The following is a 17,175-nucleotide window of genomic DNA, read 5'->3' as shown; positions in this document are numbered from 1 at the left end:
AAAAAATGACTGCAGCTTCCTCAAGTGACCGAGGGTCTGAGGTGATGGGCAGCTGAATCAGTTATTTTGTCAGTGAAGGTTGACTAGTTACCTCCTTGCTCCTCCTTCACTTGAGGGAGCTTAGTTGGCCTCAGAGTCATAGTATTTCAGGGGTGGAAGGAATCTCAAGTGGGATCATAGATTCAGATCTGGAAGGAACCTCAAAGGGCATGGAATTCGTTTATTCATTGCATGAAGATATCTAGTGGCTGGAAACTCATCCTCTATCAAGGCAGACTATTTCACTTTGGAATACCTCTGATCTTCTTGCATAGACAAAATCTGTCTCCATAACTTCTATCCATTGCCCCTCCTTCTGCCCTGTGGGATCAAGCAGAATAAATTTCAACCCTACAAATACTTGAAGATAGCAATCATGCCCTCTCTTGTGTTTTCTGTTTCTCAGTCTAAACCATCCCTGTCCATTCCATCACTCCTCTTATGTGTCATGGACTCCAGTCTTCTTATTCTGGTTGTCATCACTTCAGCTTTTTGTTGTGTTTCTAAAGATATGGCACTCAGTTCTGAACAAAGGATTTCAGCTATGGTCTGACCAAGGAAGAAGGAGCAAGACTCTTTATCTCTTATGTTGCAGAGGAAGTTATTGAGGACTAAGTAGGGGAAGGGGCTTTTTCAGGGTTACACAGTAAATGAGTACCAGGGTCAAGACCTGAATCTCCTGACAGCAGATCAGGACACTTTGGCTAGGCTATAAGGACCGTAATAGATAGCATTTTTAGAGCACTTTAAAATTTGTAACGCTCTTTGAAAATATTATCTCATTTTATCTTTATAGGAGCCCTGGCAAGTGGGGGCTATTGTTATTTCCATTTTGTAGATGAGGAAATTGAGTCGAACAGGGGTTCTGACTTGTCCAGGGTCGCACAGCTATTAGTGGCTGAAGTGGGATTTGAACTCACAACTTCCTAAAACTCCAGGTCCAGCTCTCCATTCACTTTGTCACCTAGCTTTCTTCACTGATCTCCCATGCATATTCCTCAGTTCTCTCCCACTAAAAGATAGAAGGAAAGAAAGGAGGGAAAGATGGCGGGAGGGAGGGAGAAAGAGGGACAAGACTTTTATGCACTCAGATTCCAGAGGTAGTCAAGTGTCATCCTCTTCCCAGCCCTTGGGAAGGGGCTAAGACAATGGTACTAATTGAAATGACCCCCTAGGAGGGATGGTGTCATCACTACTATTCCTCCTCCTCTTCCTTCCTTCTCAGGCTTATGTGGGAAGAGAAAGAGTTGACATCTAGGGAATGTACATGGGTGTGGGGAGTGGGAGGGTGGTCTCTATGACAAGATAGTTAATTTAATAGGATCATAGAAATGAGATTAGTTCATCAGACGCAACATAGCCTAGTGGATAGAGAGCTAACTTCAAAGGTAAATAAACCTGCTTTTAGGTTGGTCATGCCTCTGTCACATACTGACTTTAATCCTGGGAAAGTCACTTGCAGTGACTAAAGCAGTTCTCAGACTAAATTGCAGAACCACTGCGGGTCTCCATTAGAAGGGGGAGTTTTCCTCATCGACAGTTCCCAAACTAATGAAATCACAGACCCCTATATCCTTCCCTCTCCAAAAGAAAGATGAGATTGGGGTCTGGAAATGCCTTTGGAGATTATCTAGCCCAATACTTTAATTTTATCAATGCGAAAACTGAGACTCAGAGAAGTCAGGTATCTATGATTATACAGGGATTAAGTAGGTGAGCTAGCATTTGAAGTCAAGTCTTTATGAATTCAAATTCATTATTCTTTTCATTATACCATAGTAGCTTTATTTTAAATTTTCTGTTGCACAAAAATGTGTTCATTTTTTTCTTTAAAATTTTTTCTATTAAATTTTTTTTCAATTGTTTTCTGACATTTTGTGATTCAGATTCTCTCTCTCCCTCCCTCTTAGCCTCCCTGAGGTGGTAAATAGTTTGATATAGGCTGTACCAGTGCTTTCATGTAATACTTATTTCCATATTCCCCATGTCATGACTGAAGACACATATTACATATAAAATAAAAATTTCATAAAGGAAATAGAGTGAAGGATGGCATGCTTTGATTTGTAATGGATTCCAAGAGTTCCTTCTTTGGTTGTGGATAGCTTTTTTTTTTTTATCATTAGTTCTTTGGAGTTATCTTGGAACTTTGTTTTGCTGATAGTAGTTTAATCCCTCACAGTTGATCATCATACAATATTTCTGTTATTTTATATATATATATACACTGTTCTCTTGGTTCTGTTCAGTTCACTTTGCATCAGTTCATATAAGTCTTTCCAGGCTTTTCTGAACTCATCCTGTTCATTATTTCTTATAATGCAATAGTTTTCCATAACAACCATATATTACAGCTTATTCATCCATTCCCCAATTGACAGCCAACCCCTCAGTTTCTAATTTTTTACTACTGCTAAAGAGCTGCTAAAAAGATTTCCTCCTGTATCTGATCTCTTTGGGATGCAGACCCAGTACTGGTATTATTGGGTTAAAGAGTATGCATCATTTTATTGCCCTTTGGGCATGGTTCCATATTGCTCTCAAGAATAGTTACATCAGTTCACAGTTCCACCAACAATGTTGCAGAAAAAATGACTGAGAGATCTTAGACCCAAACTGCAAAGTCTAACTCAATTAACAAATCTTAGAGCTTCAAGAAATCATTTGGTCCAGTCTACTACATTGAAATAGGTATAATTTTTCTGACTTGATAGAGAAGGAAGATAGAGAAGCCCAGAGAGGAGATTTGTGGGCATGATATAGTGGAAAGAATAGTGGCCTTGAATGGAAATAAGACTATAGGTTTGAGTCCTGTCGATGACCTTGATATGCTGGGTAACCTTGAGTAAATCCTTTCCCTTCACTAAGCCTCAGTTTCTTTCTCTATAAAATGGAGGGGTTGAACTTCATAGTCTCTAGAGCCATTTCCATATCTAAGGAAGCTTTTATTATTCTATAGGTGACTTGTCCAAATGATTTATTATGATGCAGATGAGGCTAGAGCTCAAGTCTCCTCATTCCTAGTCTAAAGTTTTTGCTCCTTCTGCCCCATAACACCTCCAGTTCAGGAAGTTTGATTGAAACAAGGACCATCTCAAAGTGAGCTCAGGGTTCAGGCAGCAATGGCATCCTTTCTTTTCTTTTTTTCTTTTAACATTTGTTTATTTAGAATACTTTCCCATGGTTATGTGATTCATGTTCTTTATCTCCCTTCTTCCTTTCCCCTTCCCAGAGCTGATGAGCAGTTCCACTGGGTTATACATGTATCAATAATGGGGCCTTTTAGAGAGGAAGTGATCCTGTTGGAAGGAGATGACCGACTTTACCACAGACAAGTCATTTCCCCTCTGTGGGTCTCATTTTCCTCCTTTATAAAATAAAGGAGAGGATAAGGACATCATCCTCTCTAAAATGAAAGACAAACAATTCTCGATGAGAGAGAGAGAACCTTCCAGAGGGCAAAGAGCCAGACCCATTTCTCTTCCCTACCCAAAGTTCTGGGGCTGAGTTGTGATTAACCCTTTGAAGAGTTTATTACTAACATGATTAATACCCAAGGGAAAGAGATAACTGAGTTAGACATCTCTGATCATAATCAAGGCTCCTTCCCACCATAACTTAATTAGTAGAGGCCTTGAGTATTCTAGGTCCCCTTTAGGGTAGATTTTGAAGAGAATGGTACTGACATTAATTGGGTAGGAAGACAGAACCCTAAAAAAGGAAAGGAGCTTAACCAGTTATTTTGTCCCATCTCCTCAGAGGTGCCCTAAGATCTTTTCCTTTTCCAAATGATCCTGAATGAACCTAGGCCTATCGATCCAAGCTCTGTGATCTCAGAAAAATTGTTTCCTTCCCCTCTCTTTCCCCATTTATAAAATGAAGGGGTTGGAAAAGATGGTCTTAAAGTCCTTTCTAACTCAGATATTTGACCGTCTATGATTTTAAAAGAATGTAATTGCTTTATGTTTTTATATAAGATATCTTGAAGCTGAACCTTTCCCTGGAGATAATGCTTGTTCTCTTACTCTAAAAGCACTTCCATTTCTGACAGAAATGATCTCTTGATCCTCAAATTTTTGCTAGTTCTTACATTTTGTGATTCCAAAGAGGCAGTTCCAGTAGAAGTCAAAGACCATTCTAGCTACAGATGGGAAGTGAATGGTGGGGACAGATGTAAAAGTGGAAAATAGAAATAGATTAGAGGCAAATTTAGATAAATTCCTGCGGTTGGTGGCAGGGTGCAGATCTAGAATAGGATATTCAGAATGTTTTAGGCTGTCCTTGTCTTCCCTCTGTGTTTAGGGTCAAAGATCAAATCTGGGAAGGGCATATTAATCTTGAGGACAGGATGGTATATGGAAAGAACCCTCAGTTTGGAATCAAAGGACCTGATCCAAATTCTATTTCTGCTATTGGCTTTGTATATGAATTTGGACAAACTCTGGACTTTGGTTTGTTTATCTATAAAATGAGAGTTCTCGCACCACCCCACCAATTGTTCTCTAAGATCCTTTACCTGTCTAAACCTATGATCCTGTAAATTCTTTTTCTTTTTGAAGAGTGGTAAGGGCTAGGAAGTGTCTGAGGTTAGCTTTGAACTTAAGACCTCCCATCTCTGGGCCTGGCTCTCAATCCACTGAGCCACTTACCTCTTGACTTGGTTAATTATTTCTCAAGGTAGGTAACAAGTCATTTCACAGTCATTAAACACTCACATGCCAATGGTGGTCCCTTTAGGAGCTGAATAAGCCCAATGTGGAGAAACAATGTCTAGAGGTTGTGGCATCTCTGATAAGTGCTTCTTCCTGGAAAATAATTCACATTGGGGCATCCCTGCCACCTTCCCCCAATATACAAGCTATTTATTTGTGGGCAGGGCGAGCATGGCAGGGAGGAATAGTCTTTCTTGTCCTTTTTATTTTAAGGAAACTTGGGTATAGTGGAAAGAGACCTTCATAGACAACAAAATAAAAACCTGAGACTAGAAGCAGTTGAGTTTGAATCCTGATTTTGATAACTTTGTTTCCTTGGATGTCCTAGCCTCTTCAGGTCTCAGTTTCCTCATCTGTAAAATGGAGATGATTTCCCTCAAGGGGTGGTTCTGATGAAAGCCCTTTGTAAATCTGAAAATTCTGTAAAAATGTTATTACTATCATTATCATCATCATCATCATTGTCCTAATCTATCTGGAAGAATTACCTTGAGCAATACTTCTGTGATTCCCTTCCCCAAGCAGAGCTCAGCACATTTACAGGGGTAAGAGACTTAGCTCCTTTTCAGGGCTTCTGTCTTCCCTAGATTCTGAGGAATCTGGCCTGCATCTTTTCCCCCTTAATCTCTCTTACTTCCAACTTGCCTTGAAATCTAAGGAAGTTCCCATAGCCAGGGGAAGGGCTAACTCTTTGGAGTTGGGTGGGGGTGGGTTTCCCTGGCCTGTGAGCATGGAAATGGGGGTATTACTCATCCTGGGAAATTGCCCTTCCCTATTACCTGAACACTTGGGAGAGAGGTGGAGGTGAGGGGGGATGAAAGAGATATTTCTGATTAGTACCTGGCACATTGGCTAATACTGGAGGCCCTCCCTCCCTGGGAGGGAAGCTGCCATCCAGAAGATAAGAAGGTTTGGGAGCTCCAGGATTTCAAGAAAACAGGTCTGGAATGGCTCTTTTGTATAGCACTGGTTGTGACTCAATCTCCTATAATGAACAGGATAGGTTCTTCTCACCCTCCTTGGAAGAGTTTGGAGACAGGATTGAATAGGGAACAGAGATCTCCATTTGTTAGTGATAGACCTAGAAGGGACTTTGGGAAGCATCAATTCTCCATCCCTGCCACTAGTAAGGCAATGTTCAAGGCTGCTCCCTCCTCATGATTACCACAAACAGGGAAACTGAACTGTGGGGGCAGGAAGACAGTAGTTATAGTCAACAATCTTAATAAAGGCACCAGCCTGTCTCCCTTCCTCCCTCTCTCTGTCTCAGTCTCTCTGTCTGTCTGTCTGTCTGTCTGTCTGTCTCTCTCTCTCCTCCCACTCCCCCTCTCTCCCTATTGTGCTAATGGGGAAGGGTGGGAGAGGGAGAGAAAAGGAAAAAAGCCAGATAAAATCTTCATGTCCCAGAGCTGTTAACTGGGGATTCTGGTTATCTGGGTGACTTTCTTAGTGGGTTTGGATTCTCCTACATTGTGTGTCCCTGGAGGGAATTTTTTGGTACTAGGATGTAGTCCAGAGATGCTGGAGTCTTAAGATACATCATGCACTGGAAGATTAAACAATGAAGGGCTGGTAATTCCCTATAGCTAAATCCTTGACAGCCCCTTTCCTTAGGATCTTGGATGTGTCCATGCCAGAACTCAAAGAACTTGTTCAGTTAGAATTGAAGGACTCACTCTTTCTCTTGTCCTTCCCCATTATGACCTTCTCTGATATCTGTCCTCTTGGAGAGGCCACAGGAATGGAGATTTCCTCCAATTTGGTCCAGGTTAAGGAAGGTGGGATGGAAGAGGTCTGTTTTTTATTCATTAAGCAGGGCAGAACGTGAGGAATAAATAATGATGCTTTCTGACTTTCTTTCTCCCTCTTTTTCTTTCTGCTGGTGGGGATTTGACAGGTAAGGCTGCTTCCTTGCTTCTGATGGCTAATAAGGCCTGGCTGGATGAAGTAGTGCATAGAGCTACTCTAGCTCTGGGATGCTCATTCTCAATCTCCAAGGTGATATGGGCAAACAGCTGTATTCTCTCATCCTCTTTCCCTCCCTCCTCTTTCTTTCCTACTTTGAACTATGTATTGGCTAAAACCCTTTCTGCTCTTAAAGTGCCAGAGGGAGAAAAAAGCATGTTGTGAAATATGAAACTGGAGACGCTCTCCCTCTCCTCTGTGTCTTTGCTATAGTTAGTCATGGTCACACCCACTGGGTGAAACTAGACTCTGTTCTGCCCTATTAATTTTCACAGCTAATTCCCTCCCCCTCCCAGCCCCCACCCCCCCAAGGCTGCTGCTTGCTCAGCTGTTTGTCGCTGTCCTAATCACCTCCCTCTTTCACCCTCCCTGCGCTCTTGGCCTGCATCCCTCTGGTTGACACAGGATGCCACCCCTGTCCTGCTGCCTCCACCACCCTTAGGGATTCAGGGCTGGGTCTGCTCATGGCTTCTTCCCAACAGGCTGGCTGCAAGTGGTGACAGGGATGGGCTGATAGCGTGGCAACGAGCAGGCGCGGACCTATTCCAGACGGGATATGACGGGCAGACTCCGCTGCAAGTTGTAAGTCTGACCTTCCCAATGGATCTAGAGAGCTTGGACACATTCTGCAAGAGGTTCTGGGGGGCAAAAGTACACAAGTGAAAGAATGGACCCTCATAAACCCTTCATAGAATCAATGCAGAATCTCAGGTTTCCATTTCCTAATTACATTAGGATTCTTTAAAGAGGAAGAGGGGAATATTTGACAATTCAACCAAAATATATTAAGTATATACTTTATACAGGAACAATGTGACATCTGATGTCAAATGCTAGACCTGGAATAAAAAAGAATTGGGCTCAAATTCTTTTTCTGATACTTACTGTCTGTGTTATCTGCCAAGTTGGATTTTCTTCTTATATGAATTAAATCATAGAGTCTTGATATATTGATTCATAAGGAATGCTACACAAGAAACAGACAAAATCTAAATGAGAATGGTCCCTCGGAAGAAAAATGTGTTTCAAATATCTCTGATAAAAGACTGATTTATATGCACATATCCATGGATATGTGTATATATATCTGAGTGACAAGTGAACATACACGCAGATACATATATTCCAAGATTGTAGACAATTAACAAATGAATAAATGAAACCAAAAAACAGCCAAAAACCATTTTCCAAAAGATTAGTAACAAAGGATATGGCAATGATTTCTCAAAAGAAGAACTGCAAGCTATTAATAAGCCATGAAACAATGCTCCAGATCACTAATAATAAGAGAAATCAAAATGTTTCATTTCACCTTATATCCAGCAGATTGACAAAAAATAACAAAAGGTGGGACTTGTTAGTGTTGGAGCGGTTGTGGAAAGATTGGTGCATTAATGCACTGTTGGTGTATCTGTGAGTTGATACAACCATTCTGGAAAGCTATTTGTAATTATGCCAAAAAAAAGTGACTAAAATGTCTTCCTTTGGCCCTTCTATTCCACACATTATATATGTTTTATATGATATAATAAATAACAAAAACATAATAAAGATGACTGATGAATACAGAGGAAAAAATGGAAATATAGGAACATCAGTAATCAATTAGTCAATAACCATTTTAAGTGCCTGTTATTTGCTGGGCACTGGGGATCACAAATACAAAGAATGACTCCCAGTTAGCTTATATTCTAATGGGGAAATAAGTTCATACATGTTTATGCAAAATAAATATAAAGAGATTCAGTACAAAGGAGTTAGAGAGGTAGGTCGGGTACTAGAAGTTGAAGGGATCAAGAAAGGCTTAAGCCACATTTGTTTGTCTTATATTTGAAGAACATAACCAAAAAAAATGGAATATTGCAAAATTATAATGACTTTAAAGGTGCAATATGAGAAAATGACTTTTCTCATTTTTTCAGAGTTGAAGGATCATGGGTATGGAATATTGTATATAATATTAGATTTCTGTGATATTGGTTAGTTTGCTAACACTTTTTTCTTCCCTTTTTTTTAGTCCTTATTGTAAGGGTTGGCTTTTTCTGGGAAGGGGTGACATGAGGGATACAGCAGGAAATATACATGATATAAAAACAAATATTAATAAAGATCTAGATAAATGAAGTCATTTGCTTCAAATCACACAGCATGTAAGTTTCAAAGCTGGGTCTAGAACCCAAGGTTTCTGATTCTACATATAGCTATCTTCATTCAATAGAAATTTGTGTCCAAGGAGTTTGAAATCTAGTGTGGAAACTGAGGCTCTGGGAAATTCCTTCTCTGTTCAGACCCTTTCCCAATAGGATAAAGCTCAAAGCCTGGGACAGGGTCCGATGGCTAGAATGCTTTCTCTTAGGATCTCTTAAGTTTCTTTGGAAACATCTTAAACATAGCCTGCTGCCTAAAACCATACTTTTTTAAACTTAAAAACTGTATTTAAGCTATTAAAACTACACAGGGTCCAAAGACTACTGTCTTTCTCTTCCTTCAATAGAATGTAAGTTCTTGACAGCAGAGATTGTTTCTTTTTTTCCCCCTTATTTTCTGTCTTGGAACCTATATTGGATACAAGGCAAAAGAATGGTAAAGGCTAGGCAATGGGGGTAGGTGACTTGCCCAAAGTCACAGAGCTAGGGGTTGTCTGAATTGATAGTTAAACCCAGAGCCACCTAGTTGTCCCTGATTGTTTCATTTTTATCTTTGTATCTCAGCACCTGCTATAGTCCCTTGCATATAGTAGGCAGCTAATAAATGCTTGTTAATTAATTAATTGTTTTTTATACTGATCTATATGTTTATTCACACTTTTAATAAAATGCCAGTTATTAGTGAAATTACTACAAACCAGTGCCACAAGCCAGAACATGGAATCATATAGAGCCATGTTGGTAAACCTATGGCACATGTACCAGAAGGGGCTGCTGCCCTCCCTCTTTCTACCTCCACTGAGGACATTTCTCACATCACCCACCCCTCTTTCTGGCAGCCCAACAGTAGCTCTTCTTCCCTCCCCTGTTGGGGGTAAGGGGAGTGGGACTCATATGCAGAGTGAGGGTTGCCATTTGGGCACTCAGTGAAGGTTCACCATCACTGATATAGAGCATCCTAAGTATTTATAAATCCAGTACCTCCTGCAGGTAATGTAACAAGTAGTACCTTAAACAGTAGAGACTCAGTCCAGGTATAGATAAAACAGGTATAGTGGCAAAGGGTCTGGGTATAGATAAAACAAGAAAACATCTGGTTCCCCAACAGGCAGGGCACTGGAGACCTCAATCCAAATTCTACCTGCTAAAATCTGTGTAACTTTGGGTAAATCACTCATCTCTCTGGGCTTCATTTTCCTCATCTGCAAAAAGACAGTGATGGATGAGGTCCCTTTGACCTCTACATTGATCCTCCATTTACCCATGTAAGACTTGGTACAAATGATTTCCTTCCACTGGACCTCAGTTTCCTTGTCTGTAAAATGAGGGTGTTTGCCTTCCAGTTCAGACAGCCTGTGATTCCTATAGCCACAAAAAGAGAACCTTTTGGATACCCCAATATTGCTGGGTTGAGTTAGAAGCACCAACTTCCTGCTCTCGGGGATCTCACAGTTTTGGGGACAGGAGCAGAGCTGAACCCTGTTGTCTTAGAATTCAAATGGAGGGAGACAGGAGAAGCAAACTAGACCCTCAGGGAGCTTTTATGGCAGAGGAAGGGCAGACCCGAGTCTTGCCATCAGGGACACAGTCTGGCTGAGGAGACAGTGCATCCACAGGAAGGACTGGGGGGCTGGAGGGGAGGTCATGCACTAAAAGCAAGGTCCTAGCGGGTAGGACCCTCCAGCTTTGGCCAGCAGCCCGCCGCTGATCCATCAGATGCTGAGAGAGGTTTGTTTTCTTCTCTTCCTGTGGAGTGTCTGCCAGACCCTGCTGCAGAAATAACTATGCAACCTTCTTTTCCAGGCAGAAGATGCTGGGAACCAGGAGGTGGTGAATTTCTTAAAGAGTCCATGGGATGGAGGCCAGGTAAGGGGCACGTACAGAGGTATCCAGGCACACATGCTGGGGAAATGAAGGGGCTCAGGAGCCTGGGGACAGAGTAAAACCTTTCCCACCATGGTGGGTCCTCTGCCCTGGCTTTGCCTTACAGGCAAGTGTTCTAAATCATCCAGGATCTCTGAGAACAGGAATCGAGGAGAACACCTCATCTGTAGAGTTTGCTGAGATACGACAGAGGCAAAGACAATACCTTGGGCAGCTGTGTGTGATAGGGGGCTGAGCCTGGAGTCAGGAACACTCATCTCCCTGAGTTCAAATCTGACCTCAGATTACCTCCTACTGGGAAAGTCACTTAACCCTGTTTGCCTCCGTTTCCTCATCTAAAATGAACTGGAAAAGAAAATAACAAACCAGTCTAGTATCTCTGGCAAGAAAACCCCAAATGGGGTCCCCGGGTCAGAAACAATGAAATGAAACTGAACGAGAACAACAAAAAGAACCCCCTCTGGTTCTAAAATAATACTGGGGATGATAGATTTAGAATTAGAAGAGACCTTAGAGATGATCAGTTAATTGTGCAGGTGAGGAAATTCGGGGCCAGAGCAGTTAATAGTGAATGGCAGAGGCAAGAGGTTCAAAGACCCTAATTCCACCTGGGTGAATCACTTTAAACCCACAAGAGCACCTAGAAGTTGGCAGTTACAAGTGTTACTATCTTTACTACAGTTCTGTGGAAGGGGTCAGTGGGTAGTTCAGTGGACAGAGCACCAGACCTGGAGTCCAGAGGACCTGGCCTCAGATATTTCCTAGCAGGGTGAACCTAGACAAGTCACTTACCCTTGTTTCCTAGCCCTTTCCCTTCTGTCTTAGACTAGTGTAGAACAGAAGAGATAGGTTTAAAAAAAAACAAACAAGTCAATTGTTGCTTAGGGAAAAGAATCACAAAACTTGTTACTTCTTGCCTCCCCCCCAAGGGAGGTCAAGAATGAAGGCAGGAATGCATTTACAATGTAAAAGGACATACTGTTTTTTGGTGTCAAAACACCTGGGTCCAAATGCTTATTTGGTATTTAGCAGTTGTATGACCTTAAGCAAATTGGTTTAATGTCTCTGGGCCTCAGTTTCCTGTTCTGTAAAAAAAAGGGGATTTGGACTAGCTGACCTCTGAGGGTTCCTTTCTGATCTAAATCTGATACAAAATCTAAAATGACTGATCTACAGTGCTTCCTTAGCACAGTGCCTTAGGGACATACATATTTGTTGATTTTTCTAAGCTGCTCGCCTTAAGAAAAAAGAAATCAAGCATTTATTCAAATCTTATGTGGGCCAGGTGCTTGACAAACATTGTCACCTTTGATCCTCTCAGCAGCCCTGTGAGATAGGTACTATTATTAGCCCCACTTTACAGCTGAGGAAACTGAGGCTAAATGATTTATCTAGATTTATGCAACAGGTGAGTTTTTTTGTTTTTTGTTTTACCCCCTCCTTCTGTCTTAGTATCAGTTCTAAGACAGAAGAGCAGCAAGGGCTAGTCAACTGGGGTTAAGCAACTTGCCTAGCATCACAAAGCTAGGAATTACCTGAAGCCAGATTTGAACCCAGGCCCTTCTGACTTGAGACCTGGTACTTTATTCACTGTACCACCCAGCTGCCTCACTAGTGGGAGTAGGAGAGCATTTGGTGAGACCATCACATATAGAGAAATAACTATAACAAAAAGACAGAAAGTGAGGACAGCCATCAGAGGATAAGTGTTAGAATATGTCAGAACAGAGGGTGGTGAGAGAAAACAGAAAATGCATCTTTGCAGAGACATTGTGGGTACTGTTGATGTGGGTTAATTTTTCTGTTCTCTCTTTTTAAAAAGTCCTCACTTTCTATCTTAGAATCAATACCATATTTTGGTTCCAAGGCATAAGGGCTGGGCCATGGGGGGGAAGAGTCTGAGCCCAGATTTCTATTTGTTCCCTTTTCACACTTGTTATTGGAGGATGACTTTCCGGAGAGGGGTTAGGAAAGGGGGAGAATAAATCTGGAAATGAAAGCGAAAATCAGGATACGACCTGTGAGTTCGTTGGTATAGAGAACTTCCAGAGGAGGTAAGTCCTCCTCCCAATGCAGATCGATGTCTTCTTTAAAATTTGTCATCTTAGGAGAGATTCCTCGAGTGCTGAGAAATTAAGTGGCTTGCCCGAGTTCACACCACCAGTAAATGTCAGAGGCAGGACTTGAACCCGTGGTTGCCTCCTTAGGAAGCTGGTTTTCTGTCCACTGTGTGTGTGTGTACATGTGCATCTGTATTGTGTGTATTGTATGTATGTATGTATATGTACCTAGTTATCTAGAGAGACAGAGCAAAGAGAGACTGGGAGACAAAGTCGGACACAGACCGACAGAGAGAGAGCAGAGGAGGGACATAACCTCTCGAGGTGGGGATCGAGGAAGATTCCAAGGGAGACGACAGAGTGCCCTGCTAGGCTCTGGAGAGATACAGAATTTAGAAGTGCCTTGCCTTCGTGGAGTCTAATAGGAAGTTTGACGCATAGATAACTATAATTCCTGACTTTAAAAGATGAATTAAAGGTATGCAACAACTAATTTCCTCTAAGTCATTAAGAAGGAAGCAGTTAATTATCAGCATTTTATGATCATTAAGCACAATCTTTCCAAATGCCTTCCCTCTTCCCTTCTTCCACCAGAGATCTTTTGGGGAGTCTGTGTCAGACTTGTCAGTCAATTAATGAATCAGAGTTCCCTGATACAGACCTCTGCTCTGGTTGCAAATAATCTTCTTTTGTGTCTTCTAAGCAACACAGCTGAGAAAGAGCTGATCAATGAATAATGCTTGTTTGAGCCAGATTTTGCCTTCTGGGAACCCGCAGTCTTTGGAGGTAGAGGAGGAGCTCCTCCAGAGCTCGCTCTTATGAAGCTCTTGGTCTGGGGAGACAAAACCCACACATAAAAGAACTTTGAACAGTAACATCAGATAGCTGGTCCAGGTGACCAGATACTGAGTGATCTACAAGGTCAGCTGAAAGAGAACAGGATGGAGGTGAGAGAATCTCTCAGGGCTTTTAGCAACTCTGTAAGACTACAATAAAGGGTTGGTGTTCGTAACATCTGCTTGACCTAGAGCTAACTACAAATAAAACCATAGTTTGAATTAAAAAAAAAAGAGGAGGAGGAGAATGTGGGGAAGGCTTCCTGGAGGAGGTACAACTTAACCTCAGATCTTTTTTGTGTGTTTTTTTAGGTCTGACATGCTGTGATACATCTGACACTCAGAGGGGAAGGAGAGCTTTGGAGAAACTGCTGCCCCTGAGACCCTCCACTGTTGGCGATGAGATTGGCTTCCTCCCTCCCTTTTATTAGTAACTTGGGGAGGGAAGGAGTCAGGATGAGGGATGTGGGAAGGGAAGAAACTCTGCTTCCTCCTTTCCTCTTTCTCTCCCTTCCCACTGCCCCCAAACGATGGGGATGCCCAAATCTTTGATGATTCTAAGCTCCATCCTCTGCTAATCATTTCACAAAGCCTTCTCGTTGAACCTCACTGATCCATGACAAGTTATTTATACTTCCAAAATGAGATGAGGGCACTGAGACACTACTATATATTTGTATCTTTGATTCCAGTTGATATTTATTTTTATGCATTTTTCTCCAACAGAGGCAATCATGTCCATATGAGAACAAAGACTCATACCTGTTAGAAACTGAATTGTTTTAAGGTGATGGGGGGGGGGGTCAATACTAATGCTGTTCATTACAACCATGTTGCAGAGCTGGCAAGTTTGTCCCTTGTGTTTAATTTAAGACTGCTTTGGCATATATAAAGATTTTCAATATCTAAAACCTTCTGGAAGGCTCAGTTCGAAACAGCGTTTGTAGTGCCCTAACATTCTAGGTTTTCATTTTTAAGAAGGATATTTGCTAATAGCAGATAGCTTAGTTGTTGGCATATCTGTCATGGTGGGGAGCACCCACTCAGCATTTTATTTTGAACCTTGAAAGCCTCTTTGGATAGAGTAAGCTTATTGGTAAAATTAATGTGTCATTGAATGGAAGTCATAAGAACTGATTTAGGGTTCCACTTATTAACACTTATTTGCTTGGGCAGGTTCCCTTCTTTGCCCTTCTCTGGGTCTCAGTTTGCCCTTTTGTTTTTTAAAAGATGATTATGTGAAATGATCTCTACTGTCCCTTTTAGTTTTTACATTGTTTGAAAATTTTCAGTAATTCCCTTTCTTTAAGACTCAGTTTCTTCCATGAGTGAAGAGATTGGACTCAACGTCCTCTAATGTCCCTTCAGGGTCTAAATCTATGCTCTGATGAAAACTGAGCTCATCATCTTCTCTTCTAAGCCTATGTTTTCCCATATCCTCTGAATTCGTATTGCTGGCACCCTCCTTCCCTATCATCCTGCTGGAAACACCAGAATCATCTTTGATTCTTCTCCCTCTCTCACCCTTTGTATCTAACTCATGCTAAGTTTTGTCAATTATATCCTCACAATGTTTCTTGCATTGAGCCCCTCTGCTCCACTCAGAAACCATCATTGTTTTAGTCCCTCACCGTTTCTCATCTAGACTATTTTAACAGCCTCTTAATTGGTCTCCCTGCCTCCATCATCTCCCTTCAATCCATCTTTCACACCACTGCCTGAGTACTACCCCCATTAAAAAATTCCTACCTAAATAAACATCAACTAAAATGATCATTTCCACATACCCACTAGAACAGAAAGAGAACATGAAACTGTGAATCTATAATGGATAGCTTGATTGTTTTTTGAAAATGTAATAAAAGTAATGTTGCTTTAAAAGTTTTTTTGTGATTCTTTCTCACCTTTCTTCTTTTTCTTTTGTGTATTTCAGAAATTTGTTTCAATGATCCCCACCTTTTTCTTTCTGTCTGTCTTTTTTTTTTGTGGCAACACTATCCAAACAGGAAAAATAAAACTCTGGTTATAAAGTATAGTCAAGGAAAATACATTCCTTCTTGGATCATATCCCAAAAATATGTCTCCTTCCTTCATCTAATTCTATCACCTTTCTATCAGAAGATGTTTACCATGTTTTATCTTGAGTCCTGCAGAACTGTGGTTGGTCATTGTGTTGATCAGAGTTCCTATCAAAGTAACTTGTCATTACAATATTGTTGTTATTCCATAATATTTTTTCTGGTTCTGCTCACCTCATTCTATAGCCATTCATTCCCAGTTTTCTCTGAAATTGTCCCTGTCATCATTTTTTTTAAACCTTTACCTTCCATTTGAAAATCAATATTATGTATTGGTTCCAAGGCAGAAGGGCTATACAATAGGAGTTAAATGACTTGCCCAGGGTCAAACAGCTAGGAAATGTCTGAGATCAAATTTGAACCCAGGACCTTCTGTCTCTAGGCCTGGCTGTCAAATCCACTGAGCTACCTCAGTTACTCCCCCCACCCCCTTAGTATTCTATCATATGCATATACCATAACTTGTTCAGCCATTCCTCCATTGAGGAGCACCTACTCACTTTGCCGCCCCCAAAAGAGTTGCCATAAATATTTTTGTGCAGATACGTTCTTTTGTGGTCACATTATAATAACTTTTTGTGATTAGTTCAAAATTGCCCATTCAAAAGAATGATGCTTTGCAGATTTAAAAATATCATAGAAATGAGATTTTAAAAATACTGTTCAATTTTTATAACCAGTGGAAGGGCTTATTGGCTCTGGGAGAGGAGGGAAGAGGGGAGGGAAAGAAAATTAATCATGGAAACATGGAAAATATAAAAAAAGATCAGCTTAAAAATGAAAACTGTCAGAAAAAAAAAAGACTTCATTCCCATCATTTGCCTGCCTTTGCTCACACTGTTCCCTGTTCCTTGAATGAATTTCCTTTCTATGGCCATCTCCACATGGTGAAGTCCTTCCTGTTTTTCATGACCCAGTTTGGACATGACCTCCTCCAGGAAACCCTTTCTAACTTCCTCTTTCTCTGGTTCAAAGCAATCTCACTGTCTCACAGTTCCGCACCTCCTGGTCCTCTCACTCTCCCTTGTACCAGCTATTTGTGCATTGTCCTTCCTTCACATTGATTGTAAACTCAGAGCAAGGTCTGTGCCATCTCCATCTTTGTATCCTTAGGTCCAATCACAGTCTTGAGCACTAGAGACATTTATTGGATAAATATTTTTAATCCACTCGCCTGGAAAGACAGGCTATTCTAAATGAATTGCATTACAAGACCATCTGTGGCAAGGTAGATTGTGTTTCTCTTCTGCCTCAGTCTGGTCTCAGAGGTGCCTCGACCTGCTGAACAGGTGTTTCCCTGACTTGCTTACTCTTTCCCCCTCCACAGCCTTTTCTCATTTAGATTATACATTCCTATGGCACTGTGGCACTCTTCATCGGCATGGGCATGTGAAAGGTGCCTGGATCCATCTGTAGGCTGGAAGGAATCCCATTATGAAAGGTAGAGTTGTTTA

At 41.3% G+C, this 17,175-nt stretch overlaps 1 protein-coding gene across 2 annotated transcripts in view; it reads left to right on the top strand.

Annotated features, from left to right (window-relative positions):
• The window catches only part of ASPG (asparaginase), a 141,281-nt gene extending 125,757 nt beyond the window's left edge, over positions 1–15,524 (top strand). For both annotated transcript variants that reach the window (XM_007473475.3, XM_007473476.3), the window contains 3 exons: positions 7,199–7,298; positions 10,667–10,729; positions 13,956–15,524. In XM_007473475.3, coding sequence (XP_007473537.2) covers positions 7,199–7,298; positions 10,667–10,729; positions 13,956–13,961 — 169 coding nt within the window. In that variant the 3' untranslated portion in view covers positions 13,962–15,524. The remainder of the gene's footprint in view (positions 1–7,198; positions 7,299–10,666; positions 10,730–13,955) is intronic.
• The last annotated feature ends 1,651 nt before the right edge of the window (positions 15,525–17,175 follow it).

Source organism: Monodelphis domestica, chromosome 1, assembly GCF_027887165.1.
Source record: "Monodelphis domestica isolate mMonDom1 chromosome 1, mMonDom1.pri, whole genome shotgun sequence".
Taxonomy (NCBI): Eukaryota; Metazoa; Chordata; class Mammalia; order Didelphimorphia; family Didelphidae; genus Monodelphis; species Monodelphis domestica.
Note: the sequence above shows the minus strand (reverse complement) of the source record. Positions and strands in the feature narration are given on the sequence as shown.